The sequence below is a fragment of the Bos mutus genome, chromosome 17 (assembly GCF_027580195.1).
Source record: "Bos mutus isolate GX-2022 chromosome 17, NWIPB_WYAK_1.1, whole genome shotgun sequence".
NCBI classification, from domain to species: Eukaryota; Metazoa; Chordata; class Mammalia; order Artiodactyla; family Bovidae; genus Bos; species Bos mutus.
In genome coordinates, this window is record NC_091633.1 from 1,995,001 (window position 1) to 2,017,075 (window position 22,075).

General features: G+C 49.0%; 2 protein-coding genes and 1 gene segment (V, D, J or C); all 3 read right to left on the reverse strand.

Annotated features, from left to right (window-relative positions):
- Positions 1-10,308, reverse strand: part of LOC102270074 (immunoglobulin lambda-1 light chain-like) — a 22,658-nt gene extending 12,350 nt beyond the window's left edge. Inside the window, 4 exon segments of the mRNA XM_070385808.1 lie at positions 8,037-8,057; positions 9,604-9,894; positions 10,264-10,296; positions 10,299-10,308. Of these exon segments, the coding sequence (XP_070241909.1) occupies positions 8,037-8,057; positions 9,604-9,894; positions 10,264-10,296; positions 10,299-10,308 (355 nt within the window).
- A 3,260-nt stretch (positions 10,309-13,568) lies between these two features.
- On the reverse strand, positions 13,569-14,209 carry LOC102270353 (immunoglobulin lambda variable 3-25). The gene is given in 3 exon segments (XM_014482713.2): positions 13,569-13,774; positions 13,777-13,962; positions 14,100-14,209. Coding segments are annotated over 3 exon segments (423 nt in total). The 5' UTR covers positions 14,146-14,209; the 3' UTR covers positions 13,569-13,583.
- A 4,047-nt stretch (positions 14,210-18,256) lies between these two features.
- LOC102270648 (immunoglobulin lambda variable 3-25-like) lies at positions 18,257-18,988 on the reverse strand. The segment is given in 2 exon segments: positions 18,257-18,720; positions 18,882-18,988. Coding segments are annotated over 2 exon segments (510 nt in total).
- Between the last annotated feature and the right edge of the window lie 3,087 nt (positions 18,989-22,075).

Genomic DNA, 22,075 nt, shown 5'->3' on the forward strand with positions numbered 1-22,075 from the left:
GGGGTGGGGCCCAGCCTGGAACCTGGGGGCTCTGGGAAATTTCCCTCCGTTAAATAGACGGGGAAACAGTGGAAACAGTGACAGACTTTATTTTCTTGGGCTCCAAAAATCACTGCAGATGGTGACTGCAGCCATGAAATTAAAAGACGCTTGCTCCTTGGAAGAAAAGTTATGACCAACCTAGACAGCATATTCAAAAGCAGAGACATTACTTTGCCCACAAAGTTCCATCTAGTCGAGGCTATGGTTTTTCCAGTGGTCACGTATGGATGTGAGAGTTGGACTATAAAGAGAGCTGAGCACTGAAGAATTGATGCTTTTGAGCTGTGGTGTTAGAGAAGACTCTTGAGAGTCCCTTGGACTGCAAGGAGATCCAACCAGTTCATCCCAAAGGAAATGAGTCCTGAATATTCATTGGAAGAAATGATGCTGAAGCTGAAACTCCAATACTTTGGCTACCTGATGCAAAGAACTGACTCATTGGAAAAGACCCTGATGCTGGGAAAGATTGAGGACAGGAGAAGGGGTCGACAGAGGATGAGATGGTTGGATGGCATCACTGGCTCGATGGACACGAGTTTGAGTAAGTTCTGGGGGTTGGTGATGGACAGGGAGGCCTGGTGTGCTGCAGTCCATGGGGTCACAAAGAGTCAGACATGACTGAGCGACTGAACTGAACTGAACAGAGGGGACGGGCCCGGTAGCGGGCAGCAGAAACCAGCTGTAGAGGGAGACACTGCCCAGAAAGTGTGGAGCTCAGACACAGGACAGGGGAGACCTGGGGGCAGGGGTGGGGGGTAGCAGGGTGCGGGGGGGTGGGAGGTGGGGTAGGCGGCTCCAGTGGAGGACGTGGTGGGGGGAGAGGGCAGGGGCTGGACTCCATCTTCCTGGCACCCCTGAAACTCCTGGAACCCCGACCAGTCCTAGGGTGGGGGTTGCTTAAGGTGAGTCACATCAGTGCATGTCAGAGCCTGACTTCACTTACTATTTCAATGCTTTATTCATCCAGATTGGGGGGTGGGGGTGGGCAGGAGCTTAATTTCAATTCTAAAACCTATTGCACTAAATATTTCTCTCTCTTTTTTCTTTTTTAAATTTGGCCATGTCTTGTGACTTGTGGGATCTTAGTTCCCCGACCAGGGATTGAACCGCAGAGTCCTAACCACTGGATTTCCAGGGAGGTCCCAAAATATTATTTACCTTGATGACTGAGTCTGGGGAAACTTCCTGGGCCAGCAGCGCCTGCCTCTCCTGGCCAGGTGGGTTTATATTAATATCTGGTGGGTAGCACTTATTTCCAGGTCCTTTCCAAAGGTTTGGACCGACACCCTGGAGGCGCACTCTGGCAAGAGGAGACCCTACTTTGGCAGGTGGTGGTTTTGTAGCAGCTGCTGCTCCCTTAACTGTTGCTCCGGCAACCGTCAGCTCGGTGAGTCCTCCTGGGACCCCGGGACGGTGGTTCAGATGGACACATTCTCACATCCTTGTTCCTTGCATGGGAAATGCTTCGCCCGATGGCTAATGATGCCAAGGTGATTTATATTTGATTCTTACTTCATTATTTCTAAACGCCAAACACTTAAACACCCTGACATTTATTTCTCACTATCCATGGCAGCCAACAGTATCTGTTGCTAATTTAAGAATGATAAGTAGCCTGGTGACTTATCTTGTTTTTAAAGAGCTTTTATAAACGTAGGGAAAGGAACATAGAAGATCTACATAATTTTAATGCTGATTTCACTAGACAGACACATCGTTTAATTTTCAGTGATTTTATGATATTCCTCAAAATGCACACTAATACGTTTGTTTGTACTGACGCAGTGGGAAGGCTTCTAACAGAACTTGGTCGGAATGGGACGTTTGGCAGGGAGGACTAGCTTTGCTAGTTAGATCACAAGATTAGACTCTTCCATCGATTAAACAATTCAAGTCAGCAGCCTCAATTTGGGAGGAAGCATATACTGAAAGCAGCAGTCGTTTTTGGCTCCAGGGACAAGGGTGGGAGGTGGTTTCAGGCTAGTTCAAGTGAACTACATTTATTGTGAACCTTATTTCTATTATTAGTGCATCAGCTCCACCGCAGATCTCAGGTGTTAGATCTTAGAGGTTGGGGACCCTTGACTGAGAGCGCGTGATAAGATGCACGCATTTTCCTCATGAGATACCGGATTGGCGAAGATGCATGAAATTGACTCGTGCGGGCATGCCAAGTCGTGTCCGACCCTTGCGACCCCGCTAACTGTAGCCCGCCAAGCTTTTCTGTCCATGAGATTTTCCAGGCAAGAATACTGGAGTGGGTTGCCATTTCCTCCTCCAAGGGATCTTCCCAACCCAGGGATGGAACCGACGTCTCTTGTCTTGTCTGCACTGGCAGTTGGGTTCCTTACCAACTGTGCCACCTGGGAAGCACTGAGATGACAGATATTTAAAATTTCCTCAGTCTTTAAAACTACGTCTTCTACAAGGGGCCTCTAAAGTGAAGATTTAAGCAGGAAGCTCTGCTCAAGCTTTCTTGTTTACCCCTGAAACGGAGAAAATGACTGGGTGACGCCTCTCAGCAGCTGGTTTCTTGAAACGCTGCCTCTGGGGTGGGGCCAGCTGGCAGGGGTTTCCCCCAGTGGATGGGACAGTGAACCCTCCTCTCAGACGGTCCGGAGGTGCATCAAAGGGGCCCCTCTCGAATCCTCTTGAGGTCAGAGGCTGTCCAGTGCTTTGTGATCTGCAAAATCAGAAGAGTATGAACTGAAGCTGTCAGCTGACAGATAGTTCAGAGAAACAATTTCTGACCATCCAGCACGAATCATTTCTGGCACCTAACCAGGAAGGAGCTCATAGCAGGGAGGGACACTCTACTGCAAAACTCCTGTTTGTGGAACTGAAGTTTCCCCAGGTTTATTGTAGAAACGAAAGCCAGAAAGAACAGCATTGTTGTGGACCTACTTCATTCTAGAGGCAAAGAAAGAAAGAAAGAAGGAAAGCGAAGTCGCTCAGTCGTGTCTGACTCTTTGGGACCCCGTGGACTGTAGCCTACCAGGCTCCTCCAGGCCAGAACACTGGAGTGGGTAGCTGTTCCCTTCTCCAGGGGATCTTCCCAACCCAGGGATCAAACCCAGGTCTCCCGCATTGTGGGCAGATACTTTATCAACTGAGCCACAGGGGAAGCCCCTAGAGGTAAAAGTAAATTATACTAATTGATGGATCCATGAATCAACACTAGTTGATAATTATTCATAAGGATTTCAGGACGTCCCTGGTGGTACAGTGTATAAGCATCTGCCTGCCAGTGTGGAGCTGATCCCTGGTCGGGGAAGGGCCCACCTGCCACAGAGCAGCAAAGCCCACATGCTACAACCACTGAGCCTGAGTGCCTAGGGGCTGTGCTCCACGACAAGACACAATTCCACAGTGAAAAGCCGGAGAGTAGCCCCGCTGGTCACGGTTAGAGAAAGCCCACCCGGCAACAAAGACCCAGGGCAACCAAAAATTAAAAATAAGTAAATAAACTGTAAAAAAAAAAAAAGATTTCAATACATTTATGTTGTTTGAGTCAAACTCTGCTACTAATAGTTAGGGTAATAATTCAAGGTAGGAGAAAAATCACGGCGCCACTGAACATTTTTAAATGAATGTACATTGTTCTGACAGAGATGTATGGCAGGATACTGAACGAGATTCTTGGGTATGAAAATACACGAGCCTGAGTCCATCTGCTACATCTACATCTCTACTCCTGCCCTGGAAATAGGTTCATCTGTGCTAGTTTTCTAGATTCCACACGTATGCGTTAATGCATGATATTTGTTTTTCTTTCTGACTTACTTCACTCTGGGTGACAGGATCTAGGTCGACCCGCATCTCTACCAATGACCCTGTCTCGTTCCTTTCAGTGGGTGAGTACACTACATTGTACGTATGTACCACATCTTTAAAAAAAATATTAAATTTTTCTCTTTCTTTTTCGTTTTCTAAATGATGAAAGCATAGCAACACACTTAGAGGAGACTTGGAAAATACAGAACAAGTTTACATCTACTTCCACTATATGTTACAATTATTTTTTTAAGTGGATAAATTAAGACTTTTAGTTGGAGTTTCAACATCGAGCTCTCAAAACTTAATAGAATGAATATACAGAGAAGTAGAAGGATAGTGCAGACCTGAAAAGCACTATGAACCAATTCAACATAATTGAGATTTATACAATTTTCCCACAACAGTAGAATCCAAATTCTATTCAATTTCCCATAGACTACGAACTAGGAGACAATGGAACATATCCAGGGACACAAAACAAGGTCCAAAAGTTTAATGGGTTAAAGGTACTGAAATCACACAGAGCCTGTTCTCTTATCACTGTGGAAATACATTAGAAGTCAATATCAGAAGGTATTTGGAAATAACCCACACATTTTTGTAGTGCAATGTGACATTTATCAAGAGAGAGCTTTGAGTTCACCGTTGAAACCCTCAATAAAATCAGAAGACTGAAAAAAACACAGAGGGTGATTGCAGAGAAGAAAACACTTAAATGAGAAGTTGATATCAAAATGAGCAATTGATAGCAAAGATACTTAAAAAAACAATCTCATGTATTTGGACATGAAATGTCCACTGTTAAATGATGGGTGTACCTAAGAAGCCATAGTGAGGAAAGTTAGAGAATATTTATAACAGAAGGAAAATGACAAGAGAAGTTGCCAGAAGTTGTTGCAAGCAGCTGAAGCTGCTCCGTGCATCACGTCTTCTTTACTCGTTCTCTGTCTGTGGGCACTGAGGCTGCCTCCACGTCTTGGCTATTGTCAACAGAGCAGGTTTGGAGGCACCGAGGGGAAGGGGAGGGTGGGGTGGGTGGGAGAGGAGGCCTGATGCATATGCACCGCCTTGGATGAACAGGTAGCTGGTGGGAGCCTGCTGTAAAGCACAGAAGCTCAGCGTGGTGCTCTGTGACGCCCAGGAGAGTGGGACGGGGAGAGGTGGGAGGGAGGCTCCAGAGGGAGGGGATATACAGATTGCCTTTGCCTTTTGCTAAGTTGCTTCAGTCGCGTGCAGCTCTTTGTGACCCTATGGACTGTAGCGGGTCAAGCTCCTCTGTCCATGGGATTCTCAAGGCAAGAATACTAGAGTCAGTTGCCATGCCCTCCTCAGGACAGTTCAGTTCAGTTCAGTTCACTTGCTCAGTCGTGTCCGACTCTTTGTGACCCCATGAATCGCAGCACGCCAGGCCTCCCTGTCCATCACCAACTCCCAGACTTCACTCAAACTCATGTCCATTGAGTCGGTGATGCCATCCAGCCATCTCATCCTCTGTCGTCCCCTTCTCCTCCTGCCCCCAATCCCTCCCAGCATCAGGGTCTTTTTCAATAAGTAAACTCTTCGCATGAGGTGGCCAAAGTATTGGAGTTTCAGCTTCAGCATCACTCCTTCCAATGAACACCCAAGACTGATCTCCTTTAGGATGGACTGGTTGGATCTCTTGGCAGTCCAAGGGACTCTCAAGAGTCTTCTCCAACACCACAGTTCAAAAGCATCAATTCTTCAGCGCTCAGCTTTCTTCACAGTCCAACTCTCACATCCATACATGACCACTGGAAAAACCATAGCCTTGACTAGACGGACCTTTGTTGGCAAAGTAATGTCTTTGCTTTTCAGTATGCTATAACTTATTGGAGAAGGCAATGGCACCCCACTCCAGTACTCTTGCCTGGAAAATCCCATGGACAGAGGAGCCTGGTGGGCTGCAGCCCATGGGGTTGCTGAGGGTTGGACACGACTGAGTGACTTCACTTTCAGTTTTCACTTTCATGCATGGGAGAAGGAAATGGCAACCCACTCCAGTGTTCTTACCTGGAGAATCCCAGGGATGGGGGAGCCTGGTGGGCTGCCGTCTATGGGGTCGCACAGAGTTGGACACGACTGAAGTGACTTAGCAGCAGCATGCTATAACTTTCCTTCCAGGAGTAAGCGTCTTTTAATTTCATGGCTGCAGTCAACATCTGCAGTGATTTTGGAGCCCAAAAAAATAAAGTCTGACACTGTTTCCACTGTTTCCCCATCTATTTCCCATGAAGTGATGGGACCAGATGCCATGATCTTCTGAATGTTGAGCTTTAAGCCAACTTTTCACTCTCCTCTTTCACTTTCATCAAGAGGCTTTTTAGTTCCTCTTTCACTTTCTGCCATAAGGGTGGTGTCATCTGCATATCTGAGGTTATTGATATTTCTCCCAGCAATCTTGATTCCAGCTTGCGCTTCTTCCAGCCCAGCGTTTCTCATGATGTACCCCGCATGTAAGTTAAATAAGCAGGGTGACAATATACAGCCTTGACGTACTCCTTTTCCTATTTGGAACCAGTCTGTTCCATGTCCAGTTCTAAGTATTGCTTCCTGACCTGCATACAGGTTTCTCAAGAGGTAGGTCAGGAGGTCTGGTATTCCCATCTCTTTCAGAATTTTCCAGTTTATTGTGATCCACACTCTCAAAGGCTTTGGCATAGTCAATAAAGTAGAAATAGATGTTTTTCTGGAACTCTCTTGCTTTTTCCATGGTCCAGCAGATGTTGGCAATTTGATCTCTAGTTCCTCTGCCTTTTCTAAAACCAGCTTGAACATCTGGAAGTTCATTGTTCATATATTGTTGAAGCCTGGCTTGGAGAAAGCCTGGCTTGGAGAATTTTGAGCATTACTTTGCTAGCGTGTGGGATGAGTGCAATTGTGCAGTAGTTTGAGCATTCTTTGGCATTGCCTTTCTTTGGGATTGGAATGAAAACTGACCTTTTCCAGTCCTATGGCCACTGCTGAGTTTTCCCAATTTGCTGGCATATTGAGTGCAGCACTTTCACAGCATCATCTTTCAGGATTTGAAATCGCTCCACTGGAATTCCATCACCTCCACTAGCTTTGTTCATAGTGATGCTTTCTAAGGCCCACTTGACTTCACATTCCAGGATGTCTGGCTCTAGGTGAGTAATCACACCATGGTGATTATCTGGGTCATGAAACTCTTTTTTGTACAGTTCTTCTGTGTATTCTTGCCACCTCTTCTTAATATCTTCTGCTTCTGTTAGGTCCATACCATTTCTATCTTTTATCGAGCCCATCTTTGCATGAAATGTCCCCTTGATATCTCTAATTTTCTTGAAGAGATCTTTAGTCTCCCATTCTGTTGTTTTCCTCTATTTCTTTGCATTGATCTCTAAGGAAGGCTTTCTTATCTCTCCTTGCTGTTTTTTGGAACTGTACATTCAGATGCTTATATCTTTCCTTTTCTCCTTTGCTTTTCGCTTCTCTTCTTTTCACAGCTATTTGTAAGGCCTCCTCAGACAGCCATTTTGCTTTTTTGCATTTCTTTTCCATGGGGATGGTCTTGATCTCTGTCTCCTGTACAATGTCATGAATCTCTGTCCATAGTTCATCAGGCACTCTGTCTATCAGATCTAGTCCCTTAAATCTATTTCTCACTTCCACTGTATAATCATAAGGGATTTGATTTAGGTCATACCTGAATGGTCTAGTGGTTTTCCCCACTTTCTTCCATTTAAGCCTGAATTTGGCAATAAGGAGTTCATGATCTGAGCCACAGTCAGATCCTGGTCTTGTTTTTGCTGACTGTATAGAGCTTCTTCATCTTTGGCTGCAAAGAATATAGTCAATCTGATTTCGGTGTTGACCATCTGGTGATGCCCATGTGTAGAGTCTTCTCTTGTGTTGTTGGAAGAGGGTGTTTGCTATGACCAGTGCATTCTCTTGGCAAAACTCTATTAGACTTTGCCCTGCTTCATTCCGTACTCCAAGGCCAAATTTGCCTGTTACTCCAGGCGTTTCTTGACTTCCTACTTTTGCATTCCAGTCCCCTATAATGCAAGGGACATCTTTTTTGGGTGTTAGTTCTAAAAGGTCTTGTAGGTCTTCATAGAACCGTTCAACTTCAGCTTCTTCAGTGTTACGGGTTGGGGCATAGACTTGGATTACTGTGATATTGAATGGTTTGCCTTGGAAACAAACAGGGATCATTCTTTCGTTTTTGAGATTGCATCCAAATACTGCATTTCGGACTCTTTTGTTGACCATGACGGCTACTCCATTTCTTCTAAGGGATTCCTGCCCGCAGTAGTAGATATAATGGTCATCTGAGTTAAATTCACCCATTCCAGTCCCTTTTAGTTTGCTGATTCCTAGAATGTCGACATTCACTCTTGCCATCTCCTGTTTGACCACTTCCAATTTGCCTTGATTCATGGACCTGACATTCCAGGTTCCTATGCAATATTGCTCTTTACATCATTGGACCTTGCTTCTATCACCAGTCACATCCACAACTGGGTATTGTTTTTGCTTTGGCTCCATCCCTTCATTCTTTCTGGAGTTATTTCTCCACTGATCTCCAGTAGCATATTGGGCACCTACCGACCTGGGGAGTTCCTCTTTCAGTATCCTATCATTTTGCCTTTTCATACTGTTCATGGGGTTCTCAAGGCAAGAATACTGAAGTGGTTTGCCATTCCCTTCTCCAGTGGACCACATTCCATCAGACCTCTTCACCATGACCCGCCCATCTTGGTTGGCCCCATGGGCATGGCTTAGTTTCACTGAGTTAGACAAGGCTGTGGTCCGTGTGATCAGATTGACTAGTTTTCTGTGATTATGGTTTCAGTGTGTCTGCCCTCTGATGCCCTCTCGCAACACCTACCGTCTTACTTGGGTTTCTCTTACCTTGGACGAGGGGTATCTCCTCACGGCCGCCCCTCCTGACCTTGAACGTGGAGTAGCTCCTCTCGGCCCTCCTGCACCCACGCAGCCGCCCCTCCTCAGGACATGTATAACTAATTCACATTGTTGTACAACAGAAACCAATTCAAATTCAACATTGTAACGCAAATATATTCCAATAAAAAAATAAAAAAAAAAGAAAATACACGAGCAGACCAAAGGTAGTAAGAGATGTGGAATGAAAACACGTCTAAGGAGCAGGCAAGATGAACATTATAGAAGAATTTTTAAGGAGAGTGGTTAGCAAGCCATGATAACTTTTAGCTTCTGAGGAATGTACATAAAGGAGCGGTGTGAATATTTTGCAGAAGTTCTGATGAAAATGTTCGGATGTCAGGTTGCAAAGGGGCAGGCGTCCTGGGGAGCGCGGTTCTCCGAGGGTTTGGGGGCCGGGCTGCAGTCCCACATCCTGCCCTCCAGGGAGGCCCCAGGTCTCAGTGCTGGACCATCCGGTAGGCTGACCAGAATGGCTGCCTGACTCAGTGGCCACCAGCGACTGACGGTTTCCTGCCTGTTTCTGGAATCTTCCCACCAGTCCTGAGAGAAGCTGAGCATGGACAGGGGACACGGCTGTCCTAGGACTCAGGACAGCCTAACCCTAACCCTAACCCTAACCCCTAACCCTCTGGCTCAAGGGTGCTGATATGCCCCCAGGACTTGGAACCAATGCCCACTTGCCGCTGCTCAGCAAGATGAACAGAGGCCCTGAGCACAGAGGGCACCGGGCCTCAGCGGGACCTGCAGCTGCTCCGAGGAGGCTGGGCCGCGCGGGCCAGGCAGGGGGTTTGCATCTCCCTTCCCGTCTGCCTGTGTCACTGTGAGGATTGTTACTGCTGCTGTCCCACAGCTGACAGTAATAGTCGGCCTCATCCTTGGCCCGGGCCCCGCTGATGGTCAGGGTGGCCATGTTCCCTGAGTTGGCGCCAGAGAACTGGTCAGGGACCCCCGTGGGTCGGTTATCGTCACCATAGATGACCGGCGCACGGGCCTGGCCTGGCTTCTGCTGGTGCCACTCAACATTTTCACCTCCAACACTGGGCCCCCCACACGTGATCCTGGCCGTCTGTCCTGGGGACATCGATGCCGGGGGTGACTGAGTCAGCTCGTAGGAGGACACAGGGCCTGCAGGAGAGGAAAGGAGAGGTAGCTGGACGTGAAGAACCTAGGAACAGAAGCCCCCTGCCTGATGCAGATTAAGTGCCAAAGATTCTCTGGCCCCCAGGGACACCTTCCCCTCAGTCTCAGCACCCCTGGCTCATGTGCCTGGTGGATGGAGTCTCTGAGTAAAGGAGACCCCCCTTTCCCTGGCAGGCACAGCCCTCAGGGCTGACCTAGCAGTGAGCACAGAGGGGGATTTCAGCCCCTCCAGCTGCCCACCCTGCAGCAGCCCCAGGAGCCTCCTGCCCTCACGGGCAGATCCCACTGAGCTCAGAGTCAGGGCCAGGCCTGTCCCCGAGTTCTGGGCTGGGGTGGGTGGACCCTGGGGCTCACCTGTGCAGTGAGCCAGGAGGCCGAGGAGGAGGGGGTCCAGGCCATGGTGGAGGCGCCCTGAGTCTGCTCGCCAAACCCAGGCTGGGCAGGGCTCCTCCCAGGCCTGTCTTATCCCCTTGCTGCTGGGGATACAAATCAGTCCGAGCCAGGGTCGGGGGGTGGGGTGGGGGCTGCCTGCAGCCGTGGTCAGAGAGGCTCAGCCCAGGGCCACAGCGGTTGAGAGCGGGGGGAACGTCCCTCACACTCCCCTCAGCCCGGGGCTGCTCCTGCACCTGCTGGTCTCAGGGTCTGGGAGGACAGCTCCACCCCAATCTGGGTCCTGGCCCCACTCCTGGGAGAGAAGCCCTTCTCACTGAGGGCTCAGAGGTGGAGACTGTATTTTCCAGGAAACCTGAGTCCTTTGCACCAAAGGATCCTGGGCCCTGCCATGAACGTGGCCAGAGTCACGGTGGAGACGTCAGGGTTTCCTGGAAGCCAAGTCCTTCCTCTGCTCCATCCTGGTTCAGGGGAAGGACCTTAATTTCACCCAGGACTTTGAAGTGTCTCATCCTTCACTGTTTTTGGGTGCAGTTCACATGTGGGTCTGGTTCTAGCTCCACCTCTAGAACTTTTAAGGGAAGGTTCTTCTGACCCTCGAGGGCCCCTGGACGGTGACCCTCACCAGGCCCACACCACAGGTGATGCACGCAGCCCAGACACAGCTCCCGAGTGACAGAGCCATGCTTAACACTGCTCCGCTGCCAAGAGCACGGGGCGTTCTTAAAGGTCCCCTGAGGTCCTGTAAGTGTCCACCCTTGGCCATGAGGTTCTGGGCAGCCAGTGGGTGCTGGGCCTCAGTATTCCTGTGTGTGGTCTGGGCCATCGACCGATCATGTGCTCAAAGGAATGACTAAGTGTAAGACAGAATACTGGCTGTAAATTATAGAAACACCTCACGTGAAATACATGCATACTAAACACTTGTTTCTTTGCCTGCATCGGGTGGCATGCAGGATCTCATTTGCAGCCTGTGGGATGTAGTTTCCTGAGCTGGGATTGAACCCAGGCCCCATGCACTGGGAGCTCAGAGTCTAGCCACTGGACCACCGGGGAAGTCCAGGAAATACATTTTTTAAAGTTGCCTTCAGTTACTGGGGAAATGCAGGAATACAAATAGTTTTTCTAATTAAGACAAATAAATCTCTTGGCTCTGTGTTCCTGGAGCGGACAAGAGAGAACACTGTTGGCCCCAGCCCCCTGGGGAGAGATGGGGAAGGTGGAGCTTGTCCTCCAGGAAGGACAGAGGCTGTCAATGCAAGCGAAGAGGGTGGAGTCTGTGCATCCTGAGAGGGCGACACCACAGAAAGCCGGCCCCTGTCCTCAGGTGTGAGGTGTGGGTATCCAGCCCCTGCATGGGCACCTGATGCCCAGGTTGCCTCATCTCCAGGTGCAGTGTTGAGTGACTCTCTGCTGCCCCCTGGTGGCCACTCTGCACCGACTGCTGATGAGGCCAGGAAGTCATCTGTCCAGGTGGTCATTCCCTGGGCCTTGACTGTCGGTCCCATGGGAGGAACTACTGCTCTCTTCATGCCCTCAAAGTGCCTCAGAGTCAAGCTTTAGGGTCTCAGGTTACCTGTGAAATGATGAGCAGGCCTGTTTGGAGAAGGAGGCTCAGGGTTCCCCGTGAGGCGTCTCTGTGTTGCCACGTTTATGACATTAGGTCTCCAAAACACGAACGGTGTTTCTATATGATTTACTCTTATTTAATTTCATCACCAAATGTTTTATAACTCTCTGTAAACAGGTCTTTTCTCTTCTAAGTTAAATTAATTCCTTGGTACTATTGTTAATGGAATTGTTTGTTGGTGCATCAAAACCCAGATGATTTTTGCATCTGAATCTTGAGCCCTGACGCATTTTTGGATTCATTATGAGCTCTAGTAATTTTTGTGGACTTTAGAAATTTGTCTATATTGTATTATGCGCCCAGAGAATAGAGACGCTTTGATTTCTTCCTACCAGTTTAGACGGCCGTTATTTCTTTCTCTTGTTCTGTCGCTGTGACTAGAATTCCAGGACAGAGTTCAATGGCAGTGGGGAAAGCTTTCAGTCTTTCTCATGGAGTGTGATGTATGCTGTGGGTTTTTCATAAATGCCCTTCATTGGGTTGAGATATATTTTTCTACACAGAATTTTCTGGTGTTTTGTTTCTTTTTTTCCCTTTGGTCATGAAAAGATGTTCGATATTGCCAAATCTTTTTCTGCACCATTTGTGAGATTTAATGTCTTTTCTCTTTAATTTGTTTCCGTGGTATACTCATGACTGATTGTCTTAGGCTAAACCACACTTGCATTCCTGGGGTGAATGTTACTTGGACTTTTGATACATTTTTTGTTGATTAAGTTGGCTAATATCTTAAAAGATTTTTTCTTGTATATTTATAAGGCATTTGGGGCTTCACTTTCTTTTCTTGTAATGTCTTTATTGATAAGCATAATTCCAACTTTATGGAATAAACTAGAGAGTATCCTTTCTCCTCTACTGTTTGAAAGATTTTGATAAAGATTAGTGTGTAATTCCTCTTTCAATGGTTGGTATAATTACCGTCTGTCCTCCCTGTTGGCTCAGACGTCAAATATCTGCCTGTTAGGCAGCAGACCCCATGCACAGGAGGCGACTCGGGTTCCATTCCTGGCTCAGGAAGATCCCATGGTGAAGAAAATGGCTACCACCTCCAGTATTCTTGCCTGCGAAATCCCATGGACAGAGGAGCCTGGCGGGCTGCAGTCCCTGGGTTGCAAAGAGTCAGACATGACCTTGCAACTAAACAATAGTAAGAATTAGTTAGCAAACCAAGACATGAGTGTAATGCCTCCTTGCTAAGAAATGCACCCGGAGACGGCCAGTCACAAACAGCCGGCAGTCTTTGCAGCTCCCTGCCCCTGACCTCTGGCCATCACACGAATTCCTTGCTTTGCTTCCACTTCTTTCCAGCTCCTGATGGTGGAGGAGCGCTCCTGAGACCTTCCCATTTGTTGCTAACCATTCAAATGTATTTTTATTCAACTAAAACCCCACATAATAAAAAATGCCAAGCTTTTCTTTTAAAAATAAAATTAAAAAAACCTACCACATTGGACATATGTCTTTGCCTGACTTTAAATGAGACCTGAGTTCTACATTTCACACCACTGTCAAGAAAACACCATGGAGCCTGGTCCTGGGAGCCCTAAATCCATTCCTGACCCCCCTGTGCAGAGCCTGCCCAAGGGCCAGGAGAAGGGGCCGCCCTGGGAGGCTCAGCTCTGGGGGAACCGGGCCAGGCTTGTCCCTGTGGTGTTCACAGTCCTCCCGGGGCTGGAGGAGAGCGTGAGCAGGACGGGAGGGTTTGTGTCTCACTTCCCCGTCTGTCTGTGTCACTGTGAGGATCACCAATATCAGCTGACTGACAATAATAGTCGGCCTCGTCCTCGGCCTGGGCCCCGCGAATGGTCAGGGTGGCCGTGGTGTCTGATTTGGAGCCAGAGAACGGTCAGGGATCCCTGAGGCCAGGTTGTCATCTGCATAAATGACCAGCACAGGGGCCTGGCCCGGCTTCTGCTGGTACCAGTGGGCACTAAGCAATTCTAAGTCGTCTCCCTGGCAGGCGATGCTGGCTGTCTGTCCCAAGGACACGGACACCGCAGGCGGCTGAGTCAGCTGAGAAGAAGCCAGGTGACCTAGAAGAGAGGAGAGGAAGGGGAGTGTGGGAAGAGGGTCTTCTCCCTGCGGCCCCCACCCCTGCAGCAGCCCCTGTGCTGAGCTTAAGACCAGCCTGAGCCCTGGTCACTTGGGGGCCGAGGCTGGGGGGCCGCACCTGCGCAGAGAGTGAGGAGGGGCAGCAGGAGAGGGGTCCAGGCCATGGTGAACGCGCCCCAAGCTCTGCCTCTCAGCCCGCAGCAGCGCTGGGCTCTCCGAGCCCCTTTATTCCCTCTCAGAGCTTTGAAGGGGCAGTGAGGGTTTGGGTTTATGCAAATTTACCCCCGGGGGCCCCTCACTGAGAGGCGGGGTCACCACACCATCAGCCCTGTCTGTCCCCAGCTTCCTCCTCGGCTTCTCACGTCTGCACATCAGACTTGTCCTCAGGGACTGAGGTCACTGTCACCTTCCCTGTGTCTGACCATATGACCACTGTCCCAAGCCCCCCAGCCTGTGGTCTCTCCTGGGCTGTCCCAGAGGTGCCCTCAGCCTGGCAGCATCCTGGCCATGGGCTGAGGCATGGACGGTGCCCCTTGCCCTGGGTGTTCTGTGTGTCCTGAGGGCATGGCCTGTCCAGTCCTGACTTCCTGCCAAGTGCTGCTCCTTGGACACCTGTGGACCCGCAGGGCTGGTTCCCCTGAAGCCCCCCTTGGGCAGCCCAGCCTCTGACCTGCTGCTCCTGGCTGCGCTTTGCTGCCCCCTGCTGGCTACCCCATGTGCTGCCTCTAGTAGAGCTCTGATTTCTCAGCATGACTGTAATTACTGTCTTCAGTTCAGTTTAGTCGCTCAATTCTGTCCTACTCTTTGCGACCCCACAGACTATACAGTCCATGGAATTCTCCAGGACAGAATACTGGAGTGGGTAGCCTTTCCCTTCTCCAGGGGACCTTCCCGACCCAGGAATCGAATCTCCTACATTGCAGGCAGATTCTTTACCAACTGAGCTATCCTGAGCATGAGTGTAATTATTCTCTTTAGTTCTGTTCAGTCCCTCAGACTTGTCCGACTCTTTGCGACCTCATGGACTGCAGCACGTCAGGCCTCTCTGTCCATCACCAACTCCCAGAGTTTACTCAAACTCATGTCCATAGAGTCAGTGAGGCCATCCAACCATCTCATCCTCTGGCATCCCCTTCTCCTCCTGCCTTCAGTCTTCCCCAGTATCAGGGTCTTTTTCAATGAGTCAGTTCTTCGCATCAGGTAGCTAAAGTATTGCAGTTTCAGCTTCAGCATCAGTCCTTCCAATGAATATTCAGGACTGATTTCCTTTAGGATGGACTGGTTGGATCTCCTTGCAGTTTAAGGGACTCTCAAGAGTCTTCTCCAACAGCACAGTTCAAAAGCATTGATTCTTTGGCGCTCAGCTTTCTGTATAGTCCAGCTCTCACACCCATATGTGAATACTGGAAAAACCAAAGCTTTGACTAGACGGACCTTTGTTGGCAAATTAATGTCTCTGCTTTTTAATATGCTGTCTAGGTTGGTCTTAAATTTTCTTCCAAAGAGCAAACGTCATTTAAATTCATGGCTGCAATCACCATCTGCAGTGATTTTGGAGCCCCCAAAATTAAAGTTTGTCACTGTTTCCATTTTTTCCCCATCTATTTGCCATGAAGTGATGGGATCAGATGCCATGATCTTCATTTTCTGAATGTTGAGCTTTAAGCCAACTTTTCACTCTCTTCTTTTACTTTCATCAAGAGGCTGTTTAGTTCTTCTTCGCTTTCTTCCATAAGGGTGATGTCATCTGCATATCTGAGGTTATTGATATTTTCCCCAGCAATCTTGATTCCAGCTTTTGCTTCACCCAGTCCAGCATTTTTCACGATGTACTCTACACAGAAGTTAAATAAGCAGGGTGACAATATACAGCCTTGATGTACTCCTTTCCCTATTTGGAACCAGTCTGTTGTTCCATGTCGTGTTCTAACTGTTCCTTCCTGACATGCATACAGATTTCTCAAGAGGTAGGTCAGGTGATCTGGTATTTCCTTCTCTTTAAGAATTTTCCACAGTTTGTGGTGATCCACACAGTCAAAGGCTTTGGCATAGTCAATAATGCAGAAGTAGATGCATTTCTGGAACTCTCTTGCCTTTTCGATGATCCAGTGGATGTTGGCAGTTTGATCTCTGGTTCCTCTGCCTTTTCTAAACCCAGCTTGAACATCTGGAAGTTCACGGTTCACATATTGCTGAAGCCTGGCTTGGAGAATTTTGAGCATTACTTTACTAGTGTGTGAGACGAGTGCAATTGTGTGGTAGTTTGAGCATTCTTTGGCATTGCCTTTCTTTGGGATTGGAATGAAAACTGACCTGTTCCAGGCCTGTGGCCACTGCTGAGTTTTCCAAATTTGCTGGCGTATTGAGTGCATCACTTTAACAGCATCATCTTTTAGGATTTGAAATAGCTCAACTGGAATTCTATCACTTTAGCTAATTCCATTCATTAGCTTTGTTTGTAGTGATGCTTCCTAAGGCCTCCCTGGCTTTATCTTCCTGGATGTCTGGCTCTGGTGAGTGATCACACCACTGTGATTATCTGGGTCATGAAGATCTTTTTGTATAGTTCTTCTCAGGAACAGATATTATGATCTCCATCCTTGCATCTCGTTATATCTAGAGAAGCACTGACTCCCTTCATGGTGACATCAGATCCTCATGACTAACAAATGGCCTTTTGTAAAATGAGTGCTTCATGGTATTGAGCTCCCCCGTCACCAAGACCTTATAACTGACCTCCCCCCACCGCCCCAGGCACCTCTCGAAGCATCTAAGATGCCGCCTCCCATTCCCCCACTGCCCCAGGTGCCTCTCGAAGCATCTGAGATGCCGCCTCCCAGGCTGCACTCCTCATTTTGCCCCCAATAAAACTTAACTTGCAGCTCTCCAGCTGTGCATCTGTGTTTAGTTGACAGTACAAATATAATGGAAAATTTAAATTAAATATAATCTATGGGGAGAAATCCAAACATCTTATGAGGGAGAGAGAGGGAGAGAAAGGAAAGAAGAAGCAGGAGGAGGAGGAGAGCAGAGAAACAGGGGGAGGGCGGCAGGGAGACAGAGGGGAGGACACCGAGGGGAAAGGGAGGAAGGGGAGTGCAGTGAGAGAGAGGCCAGAGTTCATCAGAGTCTGGACTCACAGCCCAATCCCACGGGTGTGTCCCGAAGCAGGGGAGAGCCTGAGCCAGGTGGAGACAGAGCTGTGTCTCCAGTCCTCGTGGCCGTGACCTGGAGCTGTGTGGTCAGCCCCCCTGACCCCAGCCTGGCCCTGCTGGTGGTCGGGGGCAGTGATCCTGGACACAGTGTCTGAGCGTCTGTCTGAAATCCCTGTGGAGGCGCCACTCAGGACGGACCTCGCCTGGCCCCACCTGGATCTGCAGGTCCAGGCCCGAGTGGGGCTTCCTGCCTGGAACTGAGCAGCTGGAGGGGCGTCTGCACCCCGGCAGTGGAGCGGCCCCAGGGGCGCTCAGAGCTGCCGGGGGGACACAGAGCTTGTCTGAGACCCAGGGCTCGTCTCCGAGGGGTCCCCTAAGGTGTCTTCTGGCCAGGGTCAGAGCCGGGATGAGCACATGGTCTGAGTCAGACTTTCAGAGCTGGTGGCTGCATCCCTGGGGACAGAGGGCTGGGTCCTAACCTGGGGGTCAGAGGGCAGGACGGGAGCCCAGCTGACCCCTGGGGACTGGCCTCCTCTGTGGTCTCCCCTGGGCAGTCACAGCTTCCCCGGACGTGGACTCTGAGGAGGACAGCTGGGGCCTGGCTGTCAGGAGGGGGTTCGGGAGGCCACACTCAGGGGAGGAGACCCTGGCCTGCTTGGGTTGTGACTGAGTTTTTGGGGTCCTCTGGGAGACTCTGGCCCTGCAGGCCCTGCAAGGTCATCTCTAGTGGAGCAGGACTCCACAAGATTGATGAACTGAATCCTCTAGGAGAGGTGTGGTTGTGAGGGGGCAGCATTCTAGAAACAACAGCGTGTGCAGGTAGCTGGCACCGGGTCTAGTGGCGGCGGGCAGGGCACTCAGGGCCGACTAGGGGTCTGGGGGATTCAGTGGTGCCCACAGCACTGGGTCTTCCATCAGAATCCCAGACTTCACAAGGCAGTTTCGGGGATTAGGTCAGGACGTGAGGGCCACAGAGAGGTGGTGATGGCCTAGACAAGTCCTTCACAGAGAGAGCTCCAGGGGCCATGATAAGATGGATGGGTCTGTATTGTCAGTTTCCCCACATCAACACCATGGTCCCGCCAGCCCATAATGCTCTGCGGACGCCCCTGTGCAGAGCCTACCTGGAGGCCTGGGAGGAGGGGCCGCCTGGGGGCTCAGCTCCGGGGGAACCGGGCCAGGCCTGTCCCTGCTGTGTCCACAGTCCTCCCGGGGCTGGAGGAGAGTGTGAGTAGGACAGGAGGGTTTGTGTCTCACTTCCCTGTCTGTCTGTGTCACTGTGAACATTGTAACTGCCACTGTCCCACGACAGACAGTAATAGTCGGCTTCATCCTCGGCACGGACCCCGCTGATGGTCAAGATGGCTGTTTTGCCGGAGCTGGAGCCAGAGAACTGGTCAGGGATCCCTGAGCGCCGCTTACTGTCTTTATAAATGACCAGCTTAGGGGCCTGGCCCGGCTTCTGCTGGTACCACTGAGTATATTGTTCATCCAGCAGCTCCCCAGAGCAGGTGATCTTGGCCGTCTGTCCCAAGGCCACTGACACTGAAGTCAACTGTGTCAATTCATAGGAGACCACGGAGCCTGGAAGAGAGGAGGGAGAGGGGATGAGAAGGAAGGACTCCTTCCCCAAGTGAGAAGGGCCCCTCCCTGAGCTTGTGTCTGGGCTGAGCTCTGGGTTTGAGGCAGGCTCAGTCCTGAGTGCTGTGGGACCAGGGCCGGGGTGCAGTGCTGGGGGGCCGCACCTGTGCAGAGAGTGAGGAGGGGCAGCAGGAGAGGGGTCCAGGCCATGGTGGACGTGCCCCGAGCTCTGCCTCTGAGCCCGCAGCAGCGCTGGGCTCTCTGAGACCCTTTATTCCCTCTCAGAGCTTTGCGGGGGCCAGTGAGGGTTTGGGTTTATGCAAATTTACCCCCGGGGGCCCCTCACTGAGAGGTGGGGTCACCACACCATCAGCCCTGTCTGTCCCCAGCTTCCTCCTCGGCTTCTCACGTCTGCACATCAGACTTGTCCTCAGGGACTGTGGTCACTGTCACCTTCCCTGTGTCTGACCACATGACCACTGTCCCAAGCCCCCCTGCCTGTGGTCCTGGGCTCCCCAGTGGGGCGGTCAGCTTGGCAGCGTCCTGGCCGTGGACTGAGGCATGGTGCCCTGGGGTTCACTGTGTATGTGACCCTCAGAGGTGGTCACTAGTCCTGAGGGCATGGCCTGTCCGGTCCTGACTTCCTGCCAAGCGCTGCTCCCTGGACACCTGTGGACGCGCAGGGCTGGTTCCCCTGAAGCCCCGCTTGGGCAGCCCAGCCTCTGACCTGCTGCTCCTGGCCGTGCTCTGCTGCCCCCTGCTGGCTACCCCATGTGCTGCCTCTAGCAGAGCTGTGATTTCTCAGCATAACTGATTACTGTCTCGAGTACTTTCATGTCCCTGTGACGGGCTGAGTTAGCATTTCTCACACTAGAGAACCACAGTCCTCCTGTGTAAAGTGATCACACTCCTCTCTGTGGGACTTTTGTAAAAGATTCTGCAGCCAGGAGTCATGGGTGGTCTTAGCTGAGAAATGCTGGATCAGAGAGACCTGATAACCGATGTGAAGAGGGGAACCTGGAAGATCTTCAGTTCAGTTCATTTCAGTCATTCAGTTGTGTCCGACTGTTTGGGATCCCATGGACTGCCACACGCCAGTCCTCCCTGTCCATCACCAACTTCTGAAGCTTGTTCAAACTCATGTCCATCAAGTTGGAGATGCCTTTCAACCATCTCATCCTCTGTCATCCCCTTCTCCTCCCGCCTTCAATCTTCCCTAGCATTAGGGTCTTTTCCGTGAGTCAGTTCTTCGCATCAGGTGGCCAAGTTTTGGAGTTTCAGTTTCAGCATCAGTCCTTTCAATGAATAGTAAGGACTGATTTCCTTTAGGATGGACTGGTTTGATATCCTTGCAGTTCAAGGGACTCTCAAGAGTCTTCTCCAACACTGCAGTTAAAAGCCATCAATTCTTCGGTGCTCAGCTTTCTTTTTGGTACAACTCTCACATTCATACATGACTACCGAAAATACATTAGTCGTGTAGAACCAGTTTGGGGCTTCCCACGTGGCTCTAGTGGTAAAGAATATGCCTGCCAACTCAGAAGATGTAAGAGATGCGGTTCAATCTCTGGGTCGGGAAGATCCCCTGGAGAAGGGCATGACAACCCACTCCAGTATTTTTGCCTGGAGAATCCCATGGACAGAGAAGCCTGGTGGACTGCAGTCCATGGAGTCTCACAGAGTCAGACACGACTGAAGCAACTTAGCTACTTGGGAAAGAGCATGCACGAAGCTGTCTAAAAAACAGGTCAAGAAGTCTTGTGTTTTGAAGGTTTACTGAGAAAGTTGATGCACTGCTCCAACACTTCCTCTCAGTTGAAAAGATCAGAAGCGTTAGATCAAATGGTGGTCAATACCTTGGATGCGCTCCAACAGGTTATATCTGCAGATGGAAATGAAGGCAGTTTATGGGGTAACTGGAGGACAAGATGAGATCATACACTTGGAACACTGTCTGGCATCAAAGGCGTGTACAGTAAACATTAGCTGTTATTAGCAAAATAAATTCAGCTTGAATCACCCAAATCAGATGGCATTCTTAAAGCCACTGAGCGGTAAAATCAGGGGTGTGCAGCCAAAACGTACATTTTGACTCATTATGATTTCCATGTCACAAGACTAGAAAGTCACTTTCTCCTCAGCAGAAGAGAAGGTAGAACATTTTAACCTTTTTTTGGAGTGTCAAGGGAATTTTGTTTACACTGTAAAGTCAATGAAAATATTGAAGCTTTTCATTTGTGGAAAATATTAAATATGTAAAATTGAAATTTTAAAATTTATTCCTGGGTAGTTTTGTTTTTCCAGTAGTCATGTATGGATGTGAGAGTTGGACTATAAAGAAAGCTGAGCGCTGAAGAAATAATGCTTTTGAACTGTGGCACTGGAGAAGACTCTTGAGAGTCCCTTGGTCTGCAAGGAGATCAAACCAGTCCATCCTAAAGGAAATCAGTCCTGAATATTCACTGGAAGGACTGATGCTGAAGCTGAAACTCCAATACTTTGGCCACCTGATGTGAAGAACTGACTCATATGAAAAGACTCAGATGCTGGGAAAGATTGAAGGTGGGAGGAGAAGGGGACGACAGAGGATGAGATGGTTGAATGGCATCACCGACTCGATGGACATGAGTCTGAATAAGCTCTGGGAGTTGTTGATGGACAGGGAGGCCTGGCGTGCTGCAGTCCATGGGATTGCAAAGAGTTGGACATGACTGAGTGACTGAACTGAACTGAGTTTGGTAACAGATATGAGAATTATATAATTTAAATCTAAACTCTTGGTATTTCTTTCTTTGGCGGTTCCAAAAGAGCTGTACCTTCTGTTAACTATATAAATCCTTTTTGAGAATTACTAAATTGATAATGTTCACAAGTTATCCAATTTCTCATTACTCTTAGTTGTCAGTATAAGAAATCCCATTTGATTTATCATGTTATAGTATCTGCAACTCTAATAGTTCAGTTCTGACAAATTTTTATTTTATTTAAAAATATTGGCATACAGTAAAATTTCAAACAATATACAATTCTCCCTTTCAGTTTAAAAAACAAAACAAAACAAAAGTAATATTAGTTAAAAAAATCTGGGAAGAATCCAAGCATTTAAAATTGCATCACATTTCTATGCTAGACAAGCTGATATAAAGTTATAATTAATAAAGGATTGGACTATTAAACTCTTTACATATGAGGTAACATGGATCTCTAGCAAAACATTTAAAAATATGTTGTGGGTAAATTATTGTTGTCCTTAAAGAAATAAAAAGACATAAGCGTAAGCAATTGGTTGATATAGTCCACTGAGAATTTCAAAAGCCATTTGACAAAGTTTTACACGAGCTAATTTCAAAATCTGGTC